Raw genomic sequence first — 25245 nt, 5'->3', positions numbered from 1 at the left:
TCGTCGCCGGATGATCTGTCCCAGTGGATTTGTTTCCGCAGACCCTCGTGGGTGATAGTGACAACGGACGCCAGCCTTCTGAGCTGGGGTGCAATCTGGAATTCCCTGAAGGCTCAGGGTGTTTGGACTCAGGTGGAGTCTCTACTTCCGATCAATATTCTGGAACTGAGAGCAATATTCAATGCGCTTCAGGCATGGCCTCAGTTGGCTTCGGCCAAATTCATCAGATTCCAGTCGGACAACATCACGACTGTGGCATATATCAATCATCAGGGGGAACAAGGAGTTCCTTAGCGATGAGAGAAGTATCCAAGATAATCCGATGGGCGGAGGTCCACTCTTGTTATCTGTCAGCAATCTACATCCCAGGAGTAGAGAACTGGGAAGCGGATTTTCTAAGTCGACAGACCTTTCATCCGGGGGAGTGGGAACTCCACCCGGAGGTGTTTGCCTCATTGATTCTCCAATGGGGCAGACCGGAATTGGATCTGATGGCATCTCGACAGAATGCCAAGCTTCCAAGATACGGATCCAGGTTGAGGGATCCTCAGGCCGAACTGATAGATGCCTTGGCAGTGCCTTGGTTGTTCAGCCTAGCTTATGTGTTTCCACCGTTTCCTCTCCTTCCATGCGTAATTGCTCGAATCAAACAGGAGAGAGCTTCAGTAATCCTGATAGCGCCTGCGTGGCCACGCAGGACTTGGTATGCGGATCTAGTGGACATGTCCTCTCTGCCACCGTGGAAACTTCCTTTGAGACAGGACCTTCTCATTCAAGGTCCTTTCCAACATCCAAATCTAATTTCTCTGCAGCTGACTGCGTGGAGATTGAACGCTTGATTTTATTGAAGCGAGGATTCTCTGATTCGGTTATCAGTACTTTGATACAGGCTAGAAAGCCTGTCACTAGAAAAATCTATCATAAGATGTGGCGTAAATATCTTTATTGGTGTGAATACAAGGGTTACTCATGGAGTAAAATTAGGATTCCTAGGATTCTGTCTTTTCTCCAAGAAGGATTGGAGAAAGGGTTATCAGCAAGTTCCTTAAAGGGACAAATTTCTGCTTTGTCAATTTTGTTTCACAGATATTTGGCAGATGTGCCAGATGTTCAGTCTTTTTGTCAGGCTCTATCTAGAATTAAGCCTGTATTTAGACCAATTACTCCTCCCTGGAGTTTGAATTTAGTTCTTTGTGTTCTTCAAGGGGTTTTCCGTTTGAACCTATGCATTCCATAGATATTAAATTGTTATCTTTGGAAAGTTCTGTTTTTGGTTGCTATTTCTTCTGCTCGAAGAGTTTCTGAGCTTTCAGCGTTACAGTGTGATTCGCCTTATCTCATATTTCATTCTGATAAGGTGGTCTTACGTACCAAACCTGGTTTTCTTCCTAAGGTTGTTTCAAATAATAATATTAATCAGGAAATTGTTGTTCCTTCCTTGTGTCCGAATTCTTCTTCTAAGAAGGAGCGTCTGTTACATAACCTGGACGTGGTCCATGCCTTTAAGTTTTACTTACAGGCAACTAAGGATTTCCGTCCATCATCTTCATTATTCATTGTTTATTCTGGAAAGCGTAGGGGTCAGAAAGCTACGGCTACCTCTCTTTCTTTTTGGCTGAGAAGTATCATCCGCCTGGCATATGAGACTGCTGGACAGCAGCCTCCTGAAAGAATTACTGCTCATTCTACTAGGGCTGTGGCTTCCACATGGGCCTTTAAAAACGATGCATCTGTTGAACAGATTTGTAAGGCTGCGACTTGGTCGTCCCTTCATTCTTTTTACAAATTTTACAAATTTTATACTTTTGCTTCTTCTGAGGCTGTTTTTGGGAGAAAAGTTCTTCAAGCAGTGGTGCCTTCCATTTAGGTCTCTATCTTGTCCCTCCCTTTCATCCGTGTCCTGTAGCTTTGGTATTGTATCCCACAAGTAAGGATGAAATCCGTGGACTCGTCGTATCTTGTAGAAGGAAAGGAAATTTATGCTTACCTGATAAATTGATTTCTTCTACGATACGAGTCCATGACCCTCCCTGTCATTTTAAGACAGATTATACTTTTTATTTACAACTTCAGTCACCTCTGCACCTTTTAGCTTTTCCTTTCTCTTCCTAAAACCTTCGGTCGAATGATTGGGGGTGGAGGGGAAGGGAGGAGCTATATATACAGCTCTGCTGTGGTGCTCTTTGCCACTTCCTGTTAGCAGAAGGATAATATCCCACAAGTAAGGATGAAATCCGTGGACTCGTCGTATCGTAGAAGAAATCAAGTAAGCATAAATTTCCTTTTTCCAAATTTTACGAGTTCGCTGTTTTTGCTTCTGCTGAAGCAGCCTTCGGAAGAAAGGTTTTGCAGGCTGTGGTGCCCTCAGATTAGGGTCCGCCTTTCTTTTTTTCCCTCCCGTTAGCATTCCGTGTACTGTACTCTAGAGCTTGGGTATATGTTTCCCACAAGTATGGAATGTAGCTGTGGACTCTTCCCATATTAAGAAGGAAAACATAAATAATGCTTACCAGATAATTTCCTTTCCTTCTGTATGGGAGGAGTGCACAGCTCCCGCCCGTGTTCTCTGAAGGGCGGCCTTAAATTTAAATTTATTCTTCTGGCACCTTTTTCACCCTGATATTTCTCCTACTGTTCCTTGTTCCCTCGGCAGAATGACTGGGATTATGAGGAAGTGGGGGAGGTATTTAAGCCTTTGTCTGGGGTATCTTTGCCTCCTCCTGGTGGCCAGGTTTAGTATTTCCAACAAGTAAAGTATGTAGCTGTGGACTCTTCCCATACAGGAAAGGGTAAGCTAAATTTATCTTTTTTCTCTGAAATTCCCAATAGCGAAGGGGTTAATTGTATAGACTGTATATTATGGTTGTAATAATATAATTATGTACAGATAAATATAAATATATAATGCTGGAAATAAAGGAACTGGATGAGTGACGTGTTTTTAGTTATGTATATGTGCATGTATCAGTAAATATACACACAAAATTACCATACTGAAAGCATAATGCAAGGCTGGTCAAGAAAGTGAAAATATATTATTGTATCATTTGTTAATACAGTAGCATCATTTTCCACAGCAATGTGAACTTTAGGCGCATGATTAATGTCTTCTGTCGCTTTAAGAACAGTGTGACTGGTATAAGCACTGTAGCAGGGACATTAGCGCTGCCTACCCCACATCAAAATACTCAATTTTCATAGTGGTTTAAACAGGAATCATAGGGGAATGCTTCTGCAATAGCTAACCAGGAGTGCTGTAGTTTTGGCGAACAAAGCATTAAACATCTTGTGTCATCTCCTTCCCTGTGCTGTAGCCATCTTTAGAATTCAGAAGTTGGCTCCCTGCGGTCTGTTGAGGTGGTGAGTTGCTGTAAAAGCTGTCAGTAAAAGTTTGCACAAATTGTATGATTTAAAGGGACATTAAACCCAATTTATTTCTTTCATCATTCAGATAGAGAATACCATTTTAAACAACTTTCTAATTTACTTCTATTGTCTAATTTGCTTCATTCTCTTGATATTCTTTCCTGAAAAGCATATCTAGATATGCTCAGTAGCTTCTGATTGGTGGCTGCACATAGATGCCTCATGTGATTGGCTCACCAATGTGCATTGCTATTTCTTTAACAAAGGATATCTAAAGATTGCAGCAAATTAGATAATAGAATAATTGGAATGTTGTTTAAAATTGTATTCTCTATCTGAATCATGAAAGAAAAATGTAGGGTTTAGTGGCCCTTTAAGGGGGCATCCCTGAAACTTCACTTTTTTCGTTCTATACTGTTTCTAATAAAGTGAACTTTTAACTTATAGTGCTGTGGACCGACCATTGATTGTATGGCGAGGTGGTGAGAATAGTATACAGCATTTGAGGGCTTTATTTCCTTGCATTATATAAAATGCTTGTGAATTTATTTGGCCAGTTTGTCATTTATTTGTGCTGGGATTATTGTATGCTTAGTTTTCTCCCCTGAGGAAACTCTACAGTTAAAATCTGTGCCATACTTTGCTTCTTTTACCTTACTTTTTCACAAATTATGGAGCAAATTAGTGTAATTCAAGTCCCCTGGACCATCAACTGGAGTATTGTAGGACAGATCTACTTATCACAAAAACACATACGTCTAGATTACGAGTTTTGCGTTATGAGCTGTGCGTTGCTAACTTGCAGTTTATTCTCACCGCTCACTTCCCTGCAGCGCTGGTATTACAGGTTTTTATCAACCCGGCGTTAGCAGACAAGAAGTGAGCATAGAGAAACATTGCGCTCCACACTACACTCCAATACCAGCGCTGCTTAAGTGAGCGGTGAGCTGGTTATACGTGCTTGTGCACAATTTCCCCATAGACATCAATGGGGAGAGTCGACTGAGAAAAAGTCTAACACCTGCCAAATGGCAGCGTTAAAACTCAGTAACGCAGCCCCATTGATTCCTATCTTAACACCCCTAATCTTACACTTATTAACCCCTAATCTGCCGCCCCCGACATCGCCGATACTACATTATACTTATTAACCCCTAATCTGCCGTCCCCGACATCGTTGCCACCTACAATATACTTATTAACCCTAATCTGCTGCCCCCAACATCGCCCACACCTACATTATTTTTATTAACCCCTAATCTCCCTCCCCCAATGTCATCAAAACCTACCTACATTTATTAACCCCTAATCTGCCACCCCCAACGTCACCACCACTATTCTAAATTTATTAACCCCTAAACCAAAATCTAACCCTAACACCCCCTAACTTAAATATAATTTCTCTTGTAAGGTGTATCCAGTCCACGGATTCATCCTTTACTTGTGGGATATTCTCCTTCCCTACAGGAAGTGGCAAAGAAAGCACACAGCAGAGCTGTCCATATAGCTCCCCCTCTAGTTCCACCCCCCCAGTCATTCTCTTTGCCGGCTCTAAGCACTAGGGTCTCTCTCGGGAGGGTAAAGTCAATGTGGTGTTAGAATTGTAGTTTTTACTATCTTCAATCAAAAGTTTATTTTAAATGGTACCGGTTTGTACTATTTACTCTCTAGCAGAAAAGTGATGAAGATTTCTGCTGAGAGGAAAATGATTTTAGCATGTTGTAACTAAAATCCACTGCTGTTCCCACACAGGACTGAGGAGTACCAGAAAACTTCAGTTGGGGGGGAACAGTTTGCAGGGGAACCGCAATAAGGTATGTTCAGTCATTTATTTATAGACAAGACTGAGATAATGCTAGAAGAGACTGACAATATCCCCATGAGGGGAGGGTAAGCTATGTTCAGAGACTTAGTAAGGAATTGAATGCTTACATAACAGGGCTAATTATGCTGGTTGACACTAATTCAGGGCAGTCGATTGTTTTTTTAGGAAAAAAGACACTTTGAAAGTCCTTTTGGTTTTTTTCTGGGGTTATTACCCACATGGCTATTTTTTATTCACTTTGGAGTGATTTCTTAGGCCCTACAGCTCCGGAGTAGAGTGGGAGGGGCCTAATTTTGCGCCTCAGATGCGCAGTTAGAATTGCATAGAAGTTCATGCTGCTTCACATGGAGGGTCCTGCTGCTGTTTGAGTGCCTAAAGTAAGATATATTCCCCCAAATCTGGTCCCTAAGGGCAGGTAGGGCCACAGCAGTGCTGTGGCAAGGTGCTGTAGTAATTTTAACCGGGTGTTGGCTTTAGGCTGCTCCGGTTTGGGCATTAAGGGGTTAATCGTTTTGCTACTAGTGGTGCAATCTTACTAAGGCTTTAGGTACATACTGTGAAAATTTCAAAAGGATTACTGCATTTTTCACTGTTTTGCAAAATTGTGTGCCTTTTTTTATCTCTTAAAGGCACAGTAACGTTTTTTCAAATTGTGTTTTTTATTTGATTAAAGTGATTTCCAAGCCTATTTGTGTATACTACTAGTCTGTTAAACATGTCTGACACCAAGGAAAATCCTTGTTCAATGTGTTTAGAAGCCATGGTGGAACCCCCTCTCAGAATGTGTCCCACTTGTACTGATATGTCTATACACTTTAAAGATCATATTGTTGCACTTAAGAATGTGGCCCAAGATGATTCTCAGACTGAAGGTAACGAGGGTAGCCCGGCTGCCTCTCCCCAAGTGTCACAACCAGTTACGCCCGCTCAAGCGACGCCTAGTACCTCTAGTGCGTCTAACCCTTTTACATTACAAGAATTAGCGGCAGTCATGGTTAATTCTCTTGCAGTTTTCTTATCTAAACTGCCCGTGTTACCTGCAAAGCGTGATAGCTCCGTTTTAAGAACAGATTATGAGCATTCTGACGCTTTGGTAGCTGTATCCGATATACCCTCACAACGCTCTGAAGTGGGAGCGAGGGATTTGATGTCTGAGGGAGAAGTCTCTGATTCAGGAAGGGTTCCTCCTCAGACAGATTCAGATACATTGGCTTTTAAATTTAAACTAGAACACCTCCGTGTTTTGCTCAGGGAGGTATTAGCTTCTCTGGATGACTGCGACCCTTTGGTGGTCCCAGAGAAATTGTGTAAAATGGACAAGTACCTAGAGGTCCCTGTTTACACTGATGCGTTTCCGGTCCCTAAGAGGATTGCGGATATTGTTACTAGGGAGTGGCATAGACCAGGTGTCCCCTTTGTTCCCCCTCCTGTTTTTAAGAAAATATTCCCCATATCTGACCCCATGCGGGACTTGTGGCAGATGGTCCCTAAGGTGGAGGGGGCTGTTTCTTCACTTGCTAAACGCACAACCATACCAATTGAAGACAGTTGTGCTTTTAAAGACCCTATGGATAAAAAATTAGAGGGTTTACTTAAGAAAATTTTTGTTCAACAAGGTTTTCATCTCCAACCTATTGCCTGCATTATTCCTGTAACTACTGCAGCTGCTTTCTGGTTTGAGGCGCTGGAAGACTCGCTCCAGACGGAGACCTCATATGAGGAAATTATGGATAGAATTAAGGCTCTAAAGCTAGCTAATTCTTTTATCACTGACGCCGCTTTCCAAATAGCTAAGTTAGCTGCAAAAAATTCAGGTTTTGCCATTTTGGCGCGCAGGGCACTATGGCTAAAGTCCTGGTCGGCCGATGTTTCGTCTAAATCCAAGCTTTTGAACATCCCTTTCAAAGGAAAGACCCTCTTCGGGCCTGAATTGAAAGAGATTATTTCAGAAATCACCGGGGGAAAAGGCCATGCTCTCCCTCAGGACAAGCCCTTTAAGACAAAGAACAAAGCTAATTGTCGTTCCTTTCGTAATTTCAGGAGCGGCCCCGCTTCATCCTCTCCGGCTGCAAAGCAAGAGGGTAACACTTCACAGCCCAAGGCAACCTGGAAACCTTACCAGGGCTGGAATAAGGGTAAACAGGCCAAAAAGCCTGCAGCTGCCACCAAGACAGCATGAAGGGGTAGCTCCCGATCCGGGACCGGATCTAGTAGGGGGCAGACTCTCTCTCTTTGCTCAGGCCTGGGCAAGAGATGTACACGATCCTTGGGCATTAGAGATTGTATCCCAGGGATATCTTCTAGAATTCAAGGACTCTCCTCCAAGGGGAAGGTTCCACATTTCTCGTCTGTCTACAGATCAGACAAAGAAAGAGGCGTTTTTACGCTGTGTAGAAGATCTACATACAATGGGAGTGATCCCCCCAGTTCCAATTGCGGAACAAGGGTTGGGTTTTTACTCAAACCTGTTTGTGGTTCCCCAAAAAAAGGGAACTTTCAGACCCATCCTGGATCTAAAAATTCTAAACAGATTCCTCAGAGTCCCATCATTCAAAATGGAGACCATTCGGACAATCTTACCAATGATCCAGGAAGGTCAATATATGACTACCGTGGATCTAAAGGATGCATACCTACACATTCCTATCCACAAAGATCATCACCAGTTTCTCAGGTTCGCTTTTCTGGACAAGCATTACTAGTTTGTGGCTCTTCCCTTCGGCTTAGCCACTGCTCCCAGAATTTTAACAAAGGTGCTAGGGTCCCTCCTGGCGGTTATAAGACCGCGGGGCATAGCAGTGGCGCCTTACCTAGACAACATCTTAATTCAGGCGCCGTCTTTCCAAAGAGCCAAGTCTCACACAGAGATTGTATTGGCCTTTCTGAGGTCTCATGGGTGGAAGGTGAACATCAAAAAGAGTTCTCTTTCCCCTCTCACAAGGGTTCCCTTCCTAGGGACTCTAAAAGAAATGAAAATATTTCTGAAGGAGGTCAGAAAATTAAAACTACTTGCCGAGCTCTTCATTCCATTCCCCGGCCATCTGTAGCTCAGTATAGCCGTTAAAAGGGCCTTTTGCGGGGGCGGAGCTCAGCCATGCAGGCAAATGGCCGCAAGGTGATTTAGCTCCGTCTTGGAGAAAGGACCCAGAGACATTTCTACGCCACGCACATGCACCAAAAGTGACCCATCTGTGCATAACAGCGTGGGGACACTTTCCGGAACGGAATGCCGACATCCTGAGCCTTCACTAAAGCCACAGTGACAGATGACCGCCGCCATCTTAGAAAGGCCGTGAACAGACCATGCAACTAAGTTAAACAGACGTATCCCGGATGTTGCTGTTGATCTGGGGTAAGGTAGATAAGATGCCTATGAGAAAAATAGGTCCTATATCCTGACTCAGAGACCCTGATTTCACTCATTAACCCTTTAGGGTTCGCCACGCACCACAAACACTGCTGCAGCTGTTGATGCCCCCTCTCACTGCGCAATTGAATGACTGTAAACGGAAAGATGATGTAGGGGTATAGCATAAATCTAATGTGCCTCATGTAGACCACATTTAATATATAACACAAAGGCAGTACAATATATATGGGAGCAGAACTTTCTGCACTAGAAGCTTTACTCCACATTTTCATTTTATCTTTTCTCCTCCTGTTGCAAGTGTAAAAAGACATGCAATATTGCTGGGTGTCAGCATTAACCTCTTAACCACAAAATATGGCAGCCAGACGTCTAACTAAAGGGGAAAAGCTTTCTAAAAACCAATCTGACGCACCAGTTTCAGTGAGCACATTTTTTCAGCTTCCAGATACAATTAACAATTCTGTGTCTCAAACAGCAGTACCTGTTGAGTCCCTCATGGATTTGCCTAACACTATAGACACGCAAGCAACTGCTGCATAAATCTCCCAACTAAAACCGGATATTGCTAACCTGCCATCAAAGGAAGATTTTGCCTCTTTAAAGTCTCTGATAACTACAGAACTCACATCTATGAGAAAAGACATTAACGTATTGGGAAATAGGGTGGAGGAGGTGGAGGACACTCAAACTACTATCAGTGAAATTATAGGAGCCCTTGATACTCACGCAAATGTTCAAGCCTCACAAATAGAGTCCTTACAAGACAAAATTGAGGATCTCGAAAATCGTTGTAGGAGGTCTAATCTTAGGGTGCGGGGCATCCCGGAAACAATAAAGAGCTCTGATCTCAGGGAATACCTACAGAATTTATTTCAACAAATCTTGGGGGCGACAGATGTACCAGATATGGAACTGGAGAGGGTTCACCGTGCTCTGCGGCCACCTCCACCTACAGGCGCTCCCCCCAGAGATGTCATTCTTAAATTTCTGAGATTTACAGACAGAACAGAAATCTGGTCCAAAGCGAGACAAATAAGAAAGATATCATATCTGGACCATTCACTGCAAATCTACCCAGATCTGTGCTCAAGTACCCTACAACGCAGAAGAGATGTCCGGTTCATCACCACTGTGCTCCAAGAGAAGAACATTAAATATCGCTGGGGGTTCCCATTCAGCCTAGTGGTGGTTAACAAAGGGAACACTCACACCTATAGAGGGCCACAGGACCTGGAATCCTTCTCCAAAGGACTGGGTCTGTCATTACAACCACCTCATCCACTTGAGAGCTCACCTGAGGATGTGGCATCAAAGTTGCAACTCACAGCAGGGACACATTGGCACAAAGTGGTGCATAAGAAAAGGAGGAACAGCCTGAAATCGTGAGATAAAGATGTGAGACTTAACCTGCTTCCAGTTTCCATGGTTGGGTGAGATCTATATAGACACTGTCAATTTGCTTACCTGTTTTTGCTTATTCCCTGTGGGATTAGATACCAAGGGTTGCTCTCCGATAAGAGGAGAACGCCCCATCTAGGGGCATATTCTAAAGTATGGACGGGCTATAGAGACCGATGAAGGCATATATACGCCTATACAAATGTTTGGACACATTGTCTCATTGTTCTGTTGAGTTGCATGGTTTATTTAATATAGGCGTGTACTAATTGGGTTTAGGCATAGGGGCCCACATGCCCCCATTTAAATGTGGCCATTAAATAACCTTGCAGATATCTGGGTCCAAGTACCCGGCCGACCCTTATTCATTTATTATAATAGTTGTGTTGGGGGGACTATCTCTAATTTCCCCCAATAATGTTTTCATTTTTACTAATAGTTATCTGTTCTTTAACTATGTTGTTTTTGTTGTTGTTTCCTTTTCTGTAACACACTGTGCTTGCTTACTCACTTTCACACACATGAATGACCACCCACTGATACAATTTATACTGTATACAATGCCTGATGTTATGTGTTGTACTCTTATGATTTATATTGAATCCTGTGTTGACCGATTTCTTTTTTTTACACTGATAACTCATGACTCCTGATAACAACGTGTTAAATATAAAAACAATCAATGCAAAAGCCCTTAATTCCCCAAGTAAGAGGAATATAGCTCTTAAGGACTTTAAAGATAATAAAGGGGATATAATTTTAATACAATACACCCACTTCATACATAAGAAAGAGCCCAAAACGTTTAAGTATAAATTTGGGGAGACATTTTATGCATCTAACCATAATAAAACTAACGGACTAGGAATATTAATAAGAAAGGATAATCCTTTTACTTTATTTAATTTAACACAAGACCGGGAGGGTAGGTATTTGATAATAGTTGGCAAACTATATAATACAATGGTCACGCTGGCCTGTGTCTCCGCCCCCAATGTCCAGCAAGACCACTTTTTTAAACGCTTATCTGACATCTTTTTGGAGACCAAAAGAGGCTTATTGATACTGGGAGGAGGCCTTAACGTTTCTCTTAACACTGCCTTAGACACTTCAACAGGACTTTCCTTGACACCAAATAGAGTTTTATATAGAGTCAAGCAACACATTAGAGATTTAGCGATACATGATGTCTGGAGGCTACATCACATGTTAGACCGTCAATACACGTTCTTTTCCTTCCCCTACTCCCGCTTCTCCCGTATTGATTATATATTTCTGGATGTATCTTGTTTATCCCTGGCAACTAGATCAAAAATATCGCCTACAGGCTGGACGGATCACTCAATGGTGAGTTGTGCAGTTGAGTGGTTGTCTGCACCACACTCCATGTTTGTATGGAAATTAAATAATGATTTATTGGACCATCCACTTTACCTAGAAAAAATTGAGACCAGACTACAGGAATATTTTAACTTAAACATTTCCTCTATACCTAACTTTAGACTTATTTGGGAGGCTCACAAGAGTACAATTAGGGGGGACTTATTAGCATGCAGTCCCATAACCACAAACAACAACGCTCTGCACTTCAGAGCGCACTGACTGCTATCACTATAGTTGAGGAGAAACTTAAGGTCTTACCTACAGACGAAACTCTGAAAAAGGAACTACAGACACTTAGAGAGAGAGTCAATACATTATTAGATAGAGACTGTAAGCAACTTGCACTCAAGCTGCAACAATATCACTATGGCCTAGATTTGGAGTTTGGCGTTAGCCGTGAAAACCAGCGTTAGAGGCTCCTAACGCTGGTTTTAGGCTACCTCCGGTATTTGGAGTCACTCAAAATAGGGTCTAACGCTCACTTTTCAGCCGCGACTTTTCCATACCGCAGATCCCCTTACGTAAATTGCGTATCCTATCTTTTCAATGGGATTTTTTCTAACTCCGGTATTTAGAGTCGTGTCTGAAGTGAGCGTTAGAACTCTAACGACAAAACTCCAGCCGCCGGAAAAAAGTCAGTAGTTAAGAGCTTTCTGGGCTAACGCCGGTTTATAAAGCTCTTAACTACTGTACTCTAAAGTACACTAACACCCATAAACTACCTATGTACCCCTAAACCGAGGTCCCCCCACATCGCCGACACTCGATTAAATTTTTTTAACCCCTAATCTGCCGACCGCCACCTACGTTATACTTATGTACCCCTAATCTGCTGCCCCTAACACCGCCGACCCCTATATTATATTTATTAACCCCTAACTTGCCCCCCACAACGTCGCAGCCAGCTACCTACAATAATTAACCCCTAATCTGCCGACCGCAAAGCGCCGCCACCTACGTTATACTTATGTACCCCTAATCTGCTGCCCCTAACACCGCCGACCCCTATATTATATTTATTAACCCCTAATCTGCCCCCCTCAACGTCGCCTCCACCTGCCTACACCTGCCTACACTTATTAACCCCTAATCTGCCGAGCGGACCGCACCGCTATTATTATAAAGTTATTAATCCCTAATCCGCCTCACTAACCCTATAATAAATAGTATTAACCCCTAATCTGCCCTCCCTAACATCGCTGACACCTAACTTCAAACATTAACCCCTAATCTGCCGACTGGAGCTCACCGCTATTCTAATAAATGTATTAACCCCTAAAGCTAAGTCTAACCCTAACACTAACACCCCCCTAAATTAAATATAATTTAAATCTAACGAAATTAATTAACTCTTATTAAATAAATTATTCCTATTTAAAGCTAAATACTTACCTGTAAAATAAATCCTAATATAGCTACAATATAAATTATAATTATATTATAGCTATTTTAGGATTAATATTTATTTTACAGGTAACTTTGTATTTATTTTAACCAGGTTAAGAACTATTTAATAGCTAAAATAGTTAAAATAATTACAAAATTACCTGTAAAATAAATCCTAACCTAAGTTACAATTAAACCTAACACTACACTATCAATAAATTAATTAAATAAACTACCTACAATTACCTACAATTAACCTAACACTACACTATCAATAAATTAATTAAATACAATTCCTACAAATAAATACAATTAAATAAACTAGCTAAAGTACAAAAAATAAAAAAGAACTAAGTTACAAAAAATAAAAAAATATTTACAAACATAAGAAAAATATTACAACAATTTTAAACTAATTACACCTACTCTAAGCCCCCTAATAAAATAACAAAGCCCCCCAAAATAAAAAAAATGCCCTACCCTATTCTAAATTACTAAAGTTCAAAGCTCTTTTACCTTACCAACCCTGAACAGGGCCCTTTGCGGGGCATGCCCCAAGAAGTTCAGCTCTTTTGCCTGTAAAAAAAAACATACAATACCCAAGCCCCCCAACATTACAACCCACCACCCACATACCCCTAATCTAACCCAAACCCCCTTAAATAAACCTAACACTAAGCCCCTGATCGGAACAGCCAATAGAATGCGAGCTCAATCTGATTGGCTGATTGGATCAGCCAATCGGATGGAACTTGATTCTGATTGGCTGATTCCATCAGCCAATCAGAATATTCCTACCTTAATTCCGATTGGCTGATAGAATCCTATCAGCCAATCGGAATTCGAGGGACGCCATCTTGGATGACGTCATTTAAAGGAACCTTCATTCGTCGTTCAGTCGTCGGCCAGGATGGATGTTCCGCGTCGGAGGTCTTCAGGATCCTGCCGCTCCGCTCCGGATGGATGACCATAGAAGATCCCGCTTGGATGAAGACTTCAATCGGATGGAAGACCTCTTCTGCCCCGCTTGGATGAAGACTTCAGCCGGATCATGGACCTCTTCAGCCCCCCGCTTGGGCTTGGATCAGGACATCGGAGGAGCTCTTCTGGACAGATCGGTGAACCCGGTGAGGTGAAGACAAGGTAGGAAGATCTTCAGGGGCTTAGTGTTAGGTTTATTTAAGGGGGTTTGGGTTAGATTAGGGGTATGTGGGTGGTGGGTTGTAATGTTGGGGGGCTTGGGTATTGTATGTTTTTTTTTTACAGGCAAAAGAGCTGAACTTCTTGGGGCATGCCCCGCAAAGGGCCCTGTTCAGGGCTGGTAAGGTAAAAGAGCTTTGAACTTTAGTAATTTAGAATAGGGTAGGGCATTTTTTTTATTTTGGGGGGCTTTGTTATTTTATTAGGAGGCTTAGAGTAGGTGTAATTAGTTTAAAATTGTTGTAATATTTTTCTTATGTTTGTAAATATTTTTTTATTTTTTGTAACTTAGTTCTTTTTTATTTTTTGTACTTTAGCTAGTTTATTTAATTGTATTTATTTGTAGGAATTGTATTTAATTAATTTATTGATAGTGTAGTGTTAGGTTAATTGTAGGTAATTGTAGGTAGTTTATTTAAAAATTTATTGATAGTGTAGTGTTAGGTTTAATTGTAACTTAGGTTAGGATTTATTTTACAGGTAATTTTGTAATTATTTTAACTATTTTAGCTATTAAACAGTTCTTAACTATTTAATAGCTATTGTACCTGGTTAAAATAAATACAAAGTTACCTGTAAAATAAATATTAATCCTAAAATAGCTATAATATAATTATAATTTATATTGTAGCTATATTAGGATTTATTTTACAGGTAAGTATTTAGCTTTAAATAGGAATAATTTATTTAATAAGAGTTAATTAATTTTGTTAGATTTAAATTATATTTAACTTAGGGGGGTGTTAGTGTTAGGGTTAGACTTAGCTTTAGGGGTTAATACATTTATTAGAATAGCGGTGAGCTCCAGTCGGCAGATTAGGGGTTAATGTTTGAAGTTAGGTGTCGGCGATGTTAGGGAGGGCAGATTAGGGGTTAATACTATTTATTATAGGGTTAGTGAGGCGGATTAGGGGTTAATAACTTTATAATAATAGCGGTGCGGTCCGCTCGGCAGATTAGGGGTTAATAAGTGTAGGCAGGTGGATGGAATCAGCCAATCAGAATCAAGTTCCATCCGATTGGCTGATCCAATCAGCCAATCAGATTGAGCTCGCATTCTATTGGCTGTTCCGATCAGGGGCTTAGTGTTAGGTTTATTTAAGGGGGTTTGGGTTAGATTAGGGGTATGTGGGTGGTGGGTTGTAATGTTGGGGGGCTTGGGTATTGTATGTTTTTTTTACAGGCAAAAGAGCTGAACTTCTTGGGGCATGCCCCGCAAAGGGCCCTGTTCAGGGCTGGTAAGGTAAAAGAGCTTTGAACTTTAGTAATTTAGAATAGGGTAGGGCATTTTTTTATTTTGGGGGGCTTTGTTATTTTATTAGGAGGCTTAGAGTAGGTGTAATTAGTTTAAATTGTTGTAATATTTTTCTTATGTTTGTAAATATTTTTTTATTTTTTGTAACTTAGTTCTTTTTTATTTTTTGTACTTTAGCTAGTTTATTTAATTGTATTTATTTGTAGGAATTGTATTTAATTAATTTATTGATAGTGTAGTGTTAGGTTAATTGTAGGTAATTGTAGGTAGTTTATTTAAAAATTTATTGATAGTGTAGTGTTAGGTTTAATTGTAACTTAGGTTAGGATTTATTTTACAGGTAATTTTGTAATTATTTTAACTATTTTAGCTATTAAATAGTTCTTAACTATTTAATAGCTATTGTACCTGGTTAAAATAAATACAAAGTTACCTGTAAAATAAATATTAATCCTAAAATAGCTATAATATAATTATAATTTATATTGTAGCTATATTATGATTTATTTTACAGGTAAGTATTTAGCTTTAAATAGGAATAATTTATTTAATAAGAGTTAATTAATTTCGTTAGATTTAAATTATATTTAACTTAAGGGGGTGTTAGTGTTAGGGTTAGACTTAGCTTTAGGGGTTAATACATTTATTAGAATAGCGGTGAGCTCCAGTCGGCAGATTAGGGGTTAATGTTTGAAGTTAGGTGTCGGCGATGTTAGGGAGGGCAGATTAGGGGTTAATACTATTTATTATAGGGTTAGTGAGGCGGATTAGGGGTTAATAACTTTATAATAATAGCGGTGCGGTCCGCTCGGCAGATTAGGGGTTAATAAGTGTAGGCAGGTGGAGGCGACGTTGAGGGGGCAGATTAGAGGTTAATAAATATAATATAGGGGTCGGCGGTGTTAGGGGCAGCAGATTAGGGGTACATAAGTATAACGTAGGTGGCGGCGCTTTGCGGTCGTCAGATTAGGAGTTAATTATTGTAGGTAGCTGGCTGCGACGTTGTGGGGGGCAGGTTAGGGGTTAATAAATATAATATAGGGGTCGGCGATGTTAGGGCAGCAGATTAGGGGTACATAGGGATAATGTAAGTAGCGGCGGTTTACGAAGCGGCAGATTAGGGGTTAATAATAATATGCAGGGGTCAGCGATAGCGGGGGCGGCAGAATAGCGGTTAATAAGTGTAAGGTTAGGGGTGTTTAGACTCGGGGTACATGTTAGAGTGTTAGGTGCAGACGTAGGAAGTGTTTCTGCATAGCAAACAATGGGGCTGCGTTAGGAGCTGAACGCAGCTTTTTTGCAGGTGTTAGTTTTTTTTCAGCTCAAAGAGCTCCATTGTTTCCTATGGGGGAATCGTGCACGAGCACGTTTTTGAGCCTGGCCGCTTGCGTAAGCAACTCTGGTATCGAGAGTTGAAGCTGCGTTAAATATGCTCTACTCTCCTTTTTTGGAGCCTAACGCAGCCTTTATGTGGACTCTCAATACCAGAGTTATTTTTATGGTGCGGCCAGAAAAAAGCCAGCGTTAGCTACGCGGGTCGTTACCGACAAAACTCCAAATCTAGGCCTATGTTAGCGACAATAGGTGTAGTAGACTACTAGCACGTAAGCTGAGAAGGCGAACAAATAGGTCCTATATCCTATCTATAAATAGACCAGGCAAAGACATAGCCTATTCTACTTCCGATATATCCGAAGCATTCCGCACATATTACGAATCTCTATACAACCTCCCAGAGGCCTTACATGCGGACACAACTCATGCAGCCCTAATAGATTCTTTCCTTAGAGAGTTATTTATACCCACTATCACACAGGCCCAAGAAGAAGCTCTTAATTCCCCCTTTAAAATAGTACCAATTACTATTATAAGAAATATAGCAAAATACTCGCGCCCCACTTATTAACCCTGTTCAACTCAGTTACTCATACCAATCCATTTCTTAGTAGTTCATTAACCGCACATATTTCGCTGATCCCCAAAGAGGGCAAAGATCACACGAGGGTTGAGAATTATAGACCGATCTCTTTGTTGAACACCGACGTAAAAATTTATGCCAAACTACTGGTGACCCGGTTGAACGCCTTACTACCAGATTTAATACACGCTGATCAAGTAGGCTTTATACCTACCAGAGAAGCAAAAGACAATACAGTGCGGGCAATTGACTTAATTGATTACGTGAATAACCGCTCTATCCCCACTGTAATAGTGTCTACAGATGCTGAAAAAGCGTTCGACCGGGTCAGCTGGTGTTTCCTCCGCGTGGTCCTTTTGAGAATTGGCCTGGGCGAGTAGTTTGTAGATAGAGTATTTGCTATGTATTCATCCCCGATGGCTAGAGTCCGTGTAAATGGCTCCCTGTCAGCTCTCTTCGGGATATCCAATGGAAGGGATGTCCCTTGTCACCGCTCCTATTTGCCTGTGTAATTGAAATTCTAGCTCTAAAAATAAGATCCATAGCTGACATCACGGGAGTACAAGTTAAGAGACATCACCACAAGCTTCTGCTATATGCGGATGATGTGCTCTTCTTCCTGACGAAGCCAACCCAATCCATTCCAAATTTATTACACCAGTTGGATGAATTTGGGAAAATCTCAAACTTCCTTATCAATCAAAATAAATCGGAAATAATAAATATTAACATTCCAGCTGAGGACATACAACACATACAACAGATCTGCCCATTTAGATGGCAAGACCGTAAATTTAAATACTTAGGGATATTCCTGACCCCTACAGTCCATGAAATCTTTGATGCCAATTTCATACCACTCCAGTCATTAGTTATAGCCACCCTGTCCTCCTGGCGGAGAAAACCTCTGACTTGGACGGGTAGGATTAACGCGAAAATGAGTATACTCCCAAAGATATTGTATATAATACAGACACTACCCATAGCCCTCCCACCAACATATCTTACATCCCTATAAATAAAAAAATTTGAATTTATATGGAATAAGCGGCACGCGAGGATAAATAGAAAAGACATGTGTCAGACGATTGACAAACGGTGGCTCGGAGTTCCTGACCTGGTTTCATACTGGAAGGCAACACATTTACAGAGAATAGTAGACTGGTACACCAATTTCAAACATAAAATTTGTGTACGTCTTGAACATGATATAGCGGTTTGCTCACACCTCGGTACACGGTGCTGGACACCGGCGGTTATAGGCCCAACACAGACTTACCTCACACGGTTCAGGAGACTATGTTGATTTGGGATAGAATCCTTGTTGAGTTTCCTAACATCTCCTCTACATACTCACCACTTACCTCTTTTATCTCCAACAAGGAATTTTCCCCAGGCCAATTATCCATGATAAAGGGTGACATGCAACAGGATAGGGTGTTGATGATATGCCATCTGGGGAATGAAACCCAGTTACATGATAGGGCTACCCTAATTGAGAGAGGTTTCAACTGATTTAGAAACTGGTATTTTTATATGCAATGCTATAATTATCTATCAGGACACCCACATAAGAGGAACATTCTGAGACCTCTGACAGCCTTTGAATCCTTATGTCATAAGACGTCTCCTACAAGACACGCACTGTCCATTATTTATGTACTATTGAAACAGAATGCACCAGGCCATATACCTCACTTCATAAATAAATGGGGGGAAGAGTTAGGAGTGCAGTTTTCCCATATTGATGCATCTAAGATATTTACAGCAATTAAGAAATCTGCCACATCTAGTAAACTCCTGGAATTAAATATGAAGCTACTACACAGGTGGTATCTTACCCCATCACGCAGTAAGAAAATTTTCAGTAACACTTCTAACATTTGCTGGAGATGTCAAATCCATGTTGGCCATATGGCACATATTTGGTGGCAATGCCCTAACATAATGCCTGTATGGGAAAAAATCACAAAGGAAACATCAAAGCTACTAGATAGGAATTTACCGCTGGACCCAGCCCTCTGGCTATTTCACATCACCCCTAAAAAATTCACGGTAGAGCAGACCAAATTATTTAATATTGCTAGTAATAGTATTAAGTTATTAATAGCCAAGAATTGGAAAAGCTCCAATGTTCCGACTATATCTCAATGGGTACAAGAATGTAATCACTCTATCTCACTGGAGGGAATACCATTATCTCAAACAGCGCAAGTTAGATAGATATCTACAAATTAAGATAATATGGGAAGATTATTTAAAAGATAAGTTTGGTACTTGACATTAAAACAATTACTACATGCAGAGTGTTTAAATGGGTGACCTAGTGTATTGGCAGAGGGGTGGAGTGTGGTACATTGGAAGGGTAAAAGGGATTTAGAAGGACTGGGGCTTTACAGTGAAAGGTCATAGTGATTCTCTTCATGTATCTAAGACCGAGATGTTGGGTATTGAATTAATATATACGATATATGTATAGATTTATGGGGTGGGCAGCACAGTGTGTTTTGTTTTGTTTTTTTTATGTTATTTCTATGTACGCATTGTTTCTCTGTTAACTACATGTCAGCCGTGCTGTGTGCGTGCAGCCTTTATAGCGGTAAATGTATGCAACTCTGTAACAATATCAAATGCATATGTACAATGTTCATAATTTACAAAATAAAAATATTTTTGAAAAAAAAAAAGGCCTTTTGCGGGGCATTGCCCCAAAGAAATCAGCTCTTTTACCTGAAAAAGAAATACAAACAACCCCCCCAACAGTAAAAGCACCACCCACACAACCAACCCCCCAAATAAAACCCTAACTAAAAAAACCTAAGCTCCCCATTGCCCTGAAAAGGCAAATTATATTTAAAGGGCCACTGTAAGTAAATATTTTCTATGCCTGTTACTAACTAACTACCCCAAATACTCTTTTTATCAATAGCATTTCATTAACATATCTCTACCGTATATCAGAAATCTTGTCTGCAAATTTAATTGTTTTCCAAATCCACTCCATGGGTATCCTTTGCTTTGTACCAATCCGTTTACAATACCTAGGTTTCAAAATGGCGCTTTAAACACAAAGTTAAAGTATTTTGAACACTCAGTGCTGAAAATAGTGGGCAGGATAACGTGACATCATCGGCGAATAAAAGATATAACTTTTAGAACATTATGAAACTTTGTTTTGGAGAAAATATAGGTCAGTAGGTTTTAATTAATGTTTATTAACTTTAATATGTTAGTTGTTTAGCTTAAAAATTATAACAGAAAGTAATCCTTTAAGTTAGGGGGTGTTAGGGTTAGACTTAGGTTTAAAGGGTTAATAAAATTTAGAATAGTGGCGGCGACATTGGGGGTGGCAGATTAGGGGTTATTAAATGTAGGTAGGTGGCGGTGATGTTAGGGGCGGCAGATTAGGGGTTAATAGGTATAATGTAGGTGGCGGCGATGTTGGGGGAGCAGATTAGGGGTTAATAAGTATAATGTAGGTGGCGGCGATGTCCGGAGCGGCAGATTAGGGGTTAATATTTTTATTTTAGTGTTTATGTTGCGGGAGGGTCTCGGTTTAGGGGTTAATACATAGTTTATGGTTGTTAGTGTACTTTTTAGCACTTTAGTTATGAGTTTTATGCTACAGATTTGTAGCGTAAAACTACTGACTTTAAAATGCATTACGAATCTTGGCGGTAGAGGCTGTACCGCTCACTTTTTGGCCTCCCAAACAAACTCGTAATACTGGCGCTATGGAAGTCCCATAGAAAAAAGCATTTACGAAATTTACGTAAGTTGGTTTGCGTCTAAGGCCAAAAAAGTGTGCGGTACACCTATACTGCAAGACTCGTAATAGCAGCGGACGTAAAAAGGCAGCGTTAGGACCTGTTAACGCTGCTTTTTTACCTTAACGCACAACTCGTAATCTAGCCGTTATATTTTTCTGTTTTCTTTGCAAAGATGTGCTTGTATGTTTATTCAGCTTGATGACTTGTGCCAAACTTATATCTAATCCTAGACAGGGTTTTTATATGATGCCTTCATCTCAGGGTGGTCCTGGGTCTGCTGCCCACCAGGACCGTCCCTTAGGGACCTCTACAGATCTATCCCATATGTTTAAGAAATACACCCACTCTACTATGACTGACCGTATGGCTGCTATGCCTCCCTCTGCTAAGCACAGATACGTGCCTGCACTTAAAAGTGTTTCTTCCAAGCATGGCTTTCCTTTGCTTAGTGATTTGTGTGTGTTCCCTTTAACTAGAAAGGCACATTAGATTCAGTCTGTTCCTCTATTTAGGATTTGCTTTTATGTGTCTCAAGTAAACCCCTGCATGTCTAATAATATGTGTCCTTTAAGGTTAAAGCACATTTATGTTCTATTAAAGGGATACTAAATATTTTATAAACATAGTATTAAAGGGAGAGTCAAGTCCAAAAAAAAACCTTTCATGTTTCAAATAGGGCATGTAATTTTAAACAACTTTCCAATTTACTTTTATCACCAATTTTGCTTTGTTTTCTTGGTATTCTTAGTTGAAAACTAAACCTAGAAAGTTCATATGCTAATTTCTTAGACCTTGAAGGCCGCCTCTAATCTAAATGCATTTTGATAGTTTTTCACCACTAGATGGCATTAGTTCACGTGTTTCACATAGATAACATTGAGCTCATGCACGTGAATTTACCATGGAGACAGCTCTGATTGGCTAAAATGCAAGTCTGTCAAAAGAACTGAAATAAGGGGGCAGTCTGTTGATTCTTAGATACAAGGTAATTACAGAGGTAAAACGTGTATAATTATAACTGTGTTGGTTATGCAAATCTGGGGAATTGGTAATTAAGGGATTATCTATCTTTTAAAACAACAAAAATTCTGGTGTTGACTGTCCCTTTAAGGTTATTTCCGGTCTCCTTCGAGTCATTGGTGTTTACATGTTGAAATCTAGCTTTCACTGTATTCCGGTGCTAAAGTTTTTGCATATGTTCACCAACACTCCTTCAGATACCTGCAATGAATCCTATGTTCCAAAATGGCAGCAACCATAATTAGAGGGGTGCATGAAATTTATTTTTTGTTTATTGCCCTTTAAAGGGAAATGTCCTTTTAAGGGAATCTATCCATGATTCAGATAGAGGACACTATTTTAAATAACTCTCCGATTTACTTCTATTATCAAATTCACTTCCTTCTTTGGTCATCCTGTGTTGAAGGAGCAGCAATGCACTGCAGGGAGGTAGCTGGGCACATTGGATGAGCTAATGCCAAGAGGCATATATGCTCAACCACCAATCAGCAGCTAGTTCCAGTAATGTACTACTGTTCCTGAGCCTACCTAGGTGTGCTTTTCAACAAATAAGTCCAACACATTGAAGCAAATTAGAGAATAGAAATAGATTTATATTTTATACTGTAATGTATTAGTCATTGAAAACCGTTTAAGAAAACATCGTTAAAAAATAGCTTCATATTTTAAATATTTTTGTAATGTTTGGCATAGTTTCTTACATTTTAATTGTTGTGTCGACTAGCATGATCCACCAACCCACCAAGATGGTATCAGATAACACAATCTTCATTTGCATGCTCTTGTGTAAACCCTGTTGTATATGTTTAATCAATATCTATATGTAAAAACATCTCTGATGCAATCTTTCTTCTAGGATTTGCCTCCGGCTGTCTGTGAAGTTCTTGGCCTTAAAATCAATTCAGTAACACCAGCTGTTGTAGACGCAAGTGAAGAAAACTTTGCCAAGAATAATTGCCAAAAAACACCACCTCAAAATGTCACTGCACCTATAAATGCTGCCAGTGGGACAAGAAGTAACTCACGCCTGCAAACGTTGCCAAACAGTGTTCACTCACCGACTTCTGCCTGACATTGCAGTAGTGTCATCCTTAATTCCAATTGAACCCATTAAAAACTTGATGAGGAAGCTTGATACAACATTAAGCTTAAATTACTACAATTTTCAAAAAATCAACATTTTGTCTATAGCATCTTCTTTTCATTAAAACTTTCTAAAACAACATGACCCACTTATTCTTGTAAATTAATTTTGAATCAAAATAATTTTCCCCTTACACATTCTGTATTAATATATTATTCCACAGCTTTTTATGGGGAAGTTTATTCTTTTTTTGCTTATGCATTTTAAAACAACGACAAATAGAGTAAAGTAGTAAACTGTTTAAGTTCCTACTAATGGTCTAATTGTATCCCTGCCCATCAATAAGTGCCATTTGTGGATAACCTGAGATTAAATCATGGTGCAATTTCATTTCTTATATTTAAAATTACGAGTTTGCTTCTTTTTATTATAATTGGCAAACAAATTGATTTAGCCTTGATCATTAAAAGAAGCAAAATTGGGAATTGTTTTGTAAATCTTAATGTATACTACTTTTGTATTTTCATATAATTCAAATAATTATAGTGGTACATCATATTCCATAAAGTAAAAATGTTACTGTTTACTGAAGTTTAAGATTTGTTGCAATATTTTTGTTATAGTGCTCTTTGATAAATGTTCTTGAATATTTTAAATATAATTTTTTTCTGTATAATAACTTTCCATTTCAGAGTATATATTTATTCATTTACATTTGTATCGGGTGGCAGATAACCCTTTAGCTGCAAAAAGCATTCAGATGAATGTTTGTCTTAAATACATTGGATGTATGTTTTTTCTATTAATCAGTTCCAGATTTACTTATATGAATGCACTTTGTAGTATGCTTTTACATGCATTTGTAGGTATTTTTTAACAAAAAATATGTTTCTTATAAATAAATACAACTTTCTTTTTAATTTCCTAAATTAAATTTTACTGCAATTGAAGCATATTAGGTAGATGGTATTTCTGAATTTGGTTTGTAATAAAGATTGTAATTACACACACTTTTTTTAAATCAAACTTCATAGTTAGTCAGAAGCCTTTTAGCTTTTTTTTCCCTTCCTATTCTCTTCCTCCCCCATGGCTCCATATTTTTACATTCTGGCTTTGCAGGTTATGGAAGCATTCTAGATCTGGATATTTTTTATTTAGCACAGAAGGAAGAGTATTGTGAAATGTGCTTCTATGAGTCACTGCATGTAACCAGGTACAGTGGCACATATTGGGATATACATTCCTACCAGGAGGGGGCAAAGTTTCCTAAACTTAAATGCCTATAAATACACCCCTCACCACACCCACAATTCAGTTTTGCAAACTTTGCCTCCTACGGAGGTGGTGAAGTAAGTTTGTGCTTGATTTTTATGATTTCTTCTATGATAAGTGCTTCTAAGCATTCTAAAGCCCAATTCCTCTGAGTACAGTGTTTGTCAGAGGGATGTGAAGAGAGTATCGCCTATTGGTTTTATGGTTTCCTTCGCTGGAAATCTTTTCAAGGGTTCTCTGTTATCAGTCGTAGGGATTCATCTCCTTCCTCCCTTTTTAAATTGACAATATACTCTCATATACCATTACCTCTGCTGATAGTTTTCAGTACTGGTTTGGCTATCTGCTGTATGTGGATGGGTTTCTTTTGGTAAGTATGTAAGCTATGGTTTGGCGCTTTATGTATTAATATAAAGTTTTAAATATATGTATTTTACTTATATTTGCCAGGAGTCAGGTCTATGTGTATTTCCAGTTTGCAGTCTAAACAGTTTCATTATAGGAATCATGTTGGGAAGTTTTTCTTACCCTGGGGTTCAGTCTTTTTCTAATTTGACTTTCATTTTTTCGCGGGCAAATCTAGGATTGCGAGGGCGCAAAATGCTGTTTTTTATTGCGTAATTCTTGGTGTAAAGTTACCCCTTTGATGGCGCAAATTTAGTAATTGCCTGCGTCTTTGTTGACGCTAGTTGTTTTGGTGCAAAATCGCAAATTGTTTCATTTCCTGGTGTTGGTTTTGCACCAAAAATATTTTACTTCTTTTTGCGTAATGCATCATTCTTGGCGCCAAATTTTAGTTATTTTATCCCTCTCCCTCTATTGCTCGCTGTTTTCATGATCTTTGAAAGCTATTATGCCTGCTTTTGTTTTTCTCTACTGAAACTGTTACATTGTGGAAATTGAATATTTTGCCTAATGTTATTTTTATTTTTTTGCCACATTTTGCGAGATGTCTCATTCTGATCCTGACTCTGATGTCACTGTAGAAACTATGATGC

General features: G+C 39.7%; 1 protein-coding gene across 1 annotated transcript in view; it reads left to right on the top strand.

The window, feature by feature from the left end:
- The window catches only part of TBC1D15 (TBC1 domain family member 15), a 903088-nt gene extending 879193 nt beyond the window's left edge, over positions 1-23895 (top strand). The window contains exon 20 of the mRNA XM_053719215.1: positions 22748-23895. Coding sequence (XP_053575190.1) covers positions 22748-22963 — 216 coding nt within the window. The 3' untranslated portion in view covers positions 22964-23895. The remainder of the gene's footprint in view (positions 1-22747) is intronic.
- The last annotated feature ends 1350 nt before the right edge of the window (positions 23896-25245 follow it).

This window comes from Bombina bombina, chromosome 6, assembly GCF_027579735.1.
Source record: "Bombina bombina isolate aBomBom1 chromosome 6, aBomBom1.pri, whole genome shotgun sequence".
Classification (NCBI taxonomy): Eukaryota; Metazoa; Chordata; class Amphibia; order Anura; family Bombinatoridae; genus Bombina; species Bombina bombina.
This window is presented reverse-complemented; position numbering and strand designations above follow the sequence as displayed.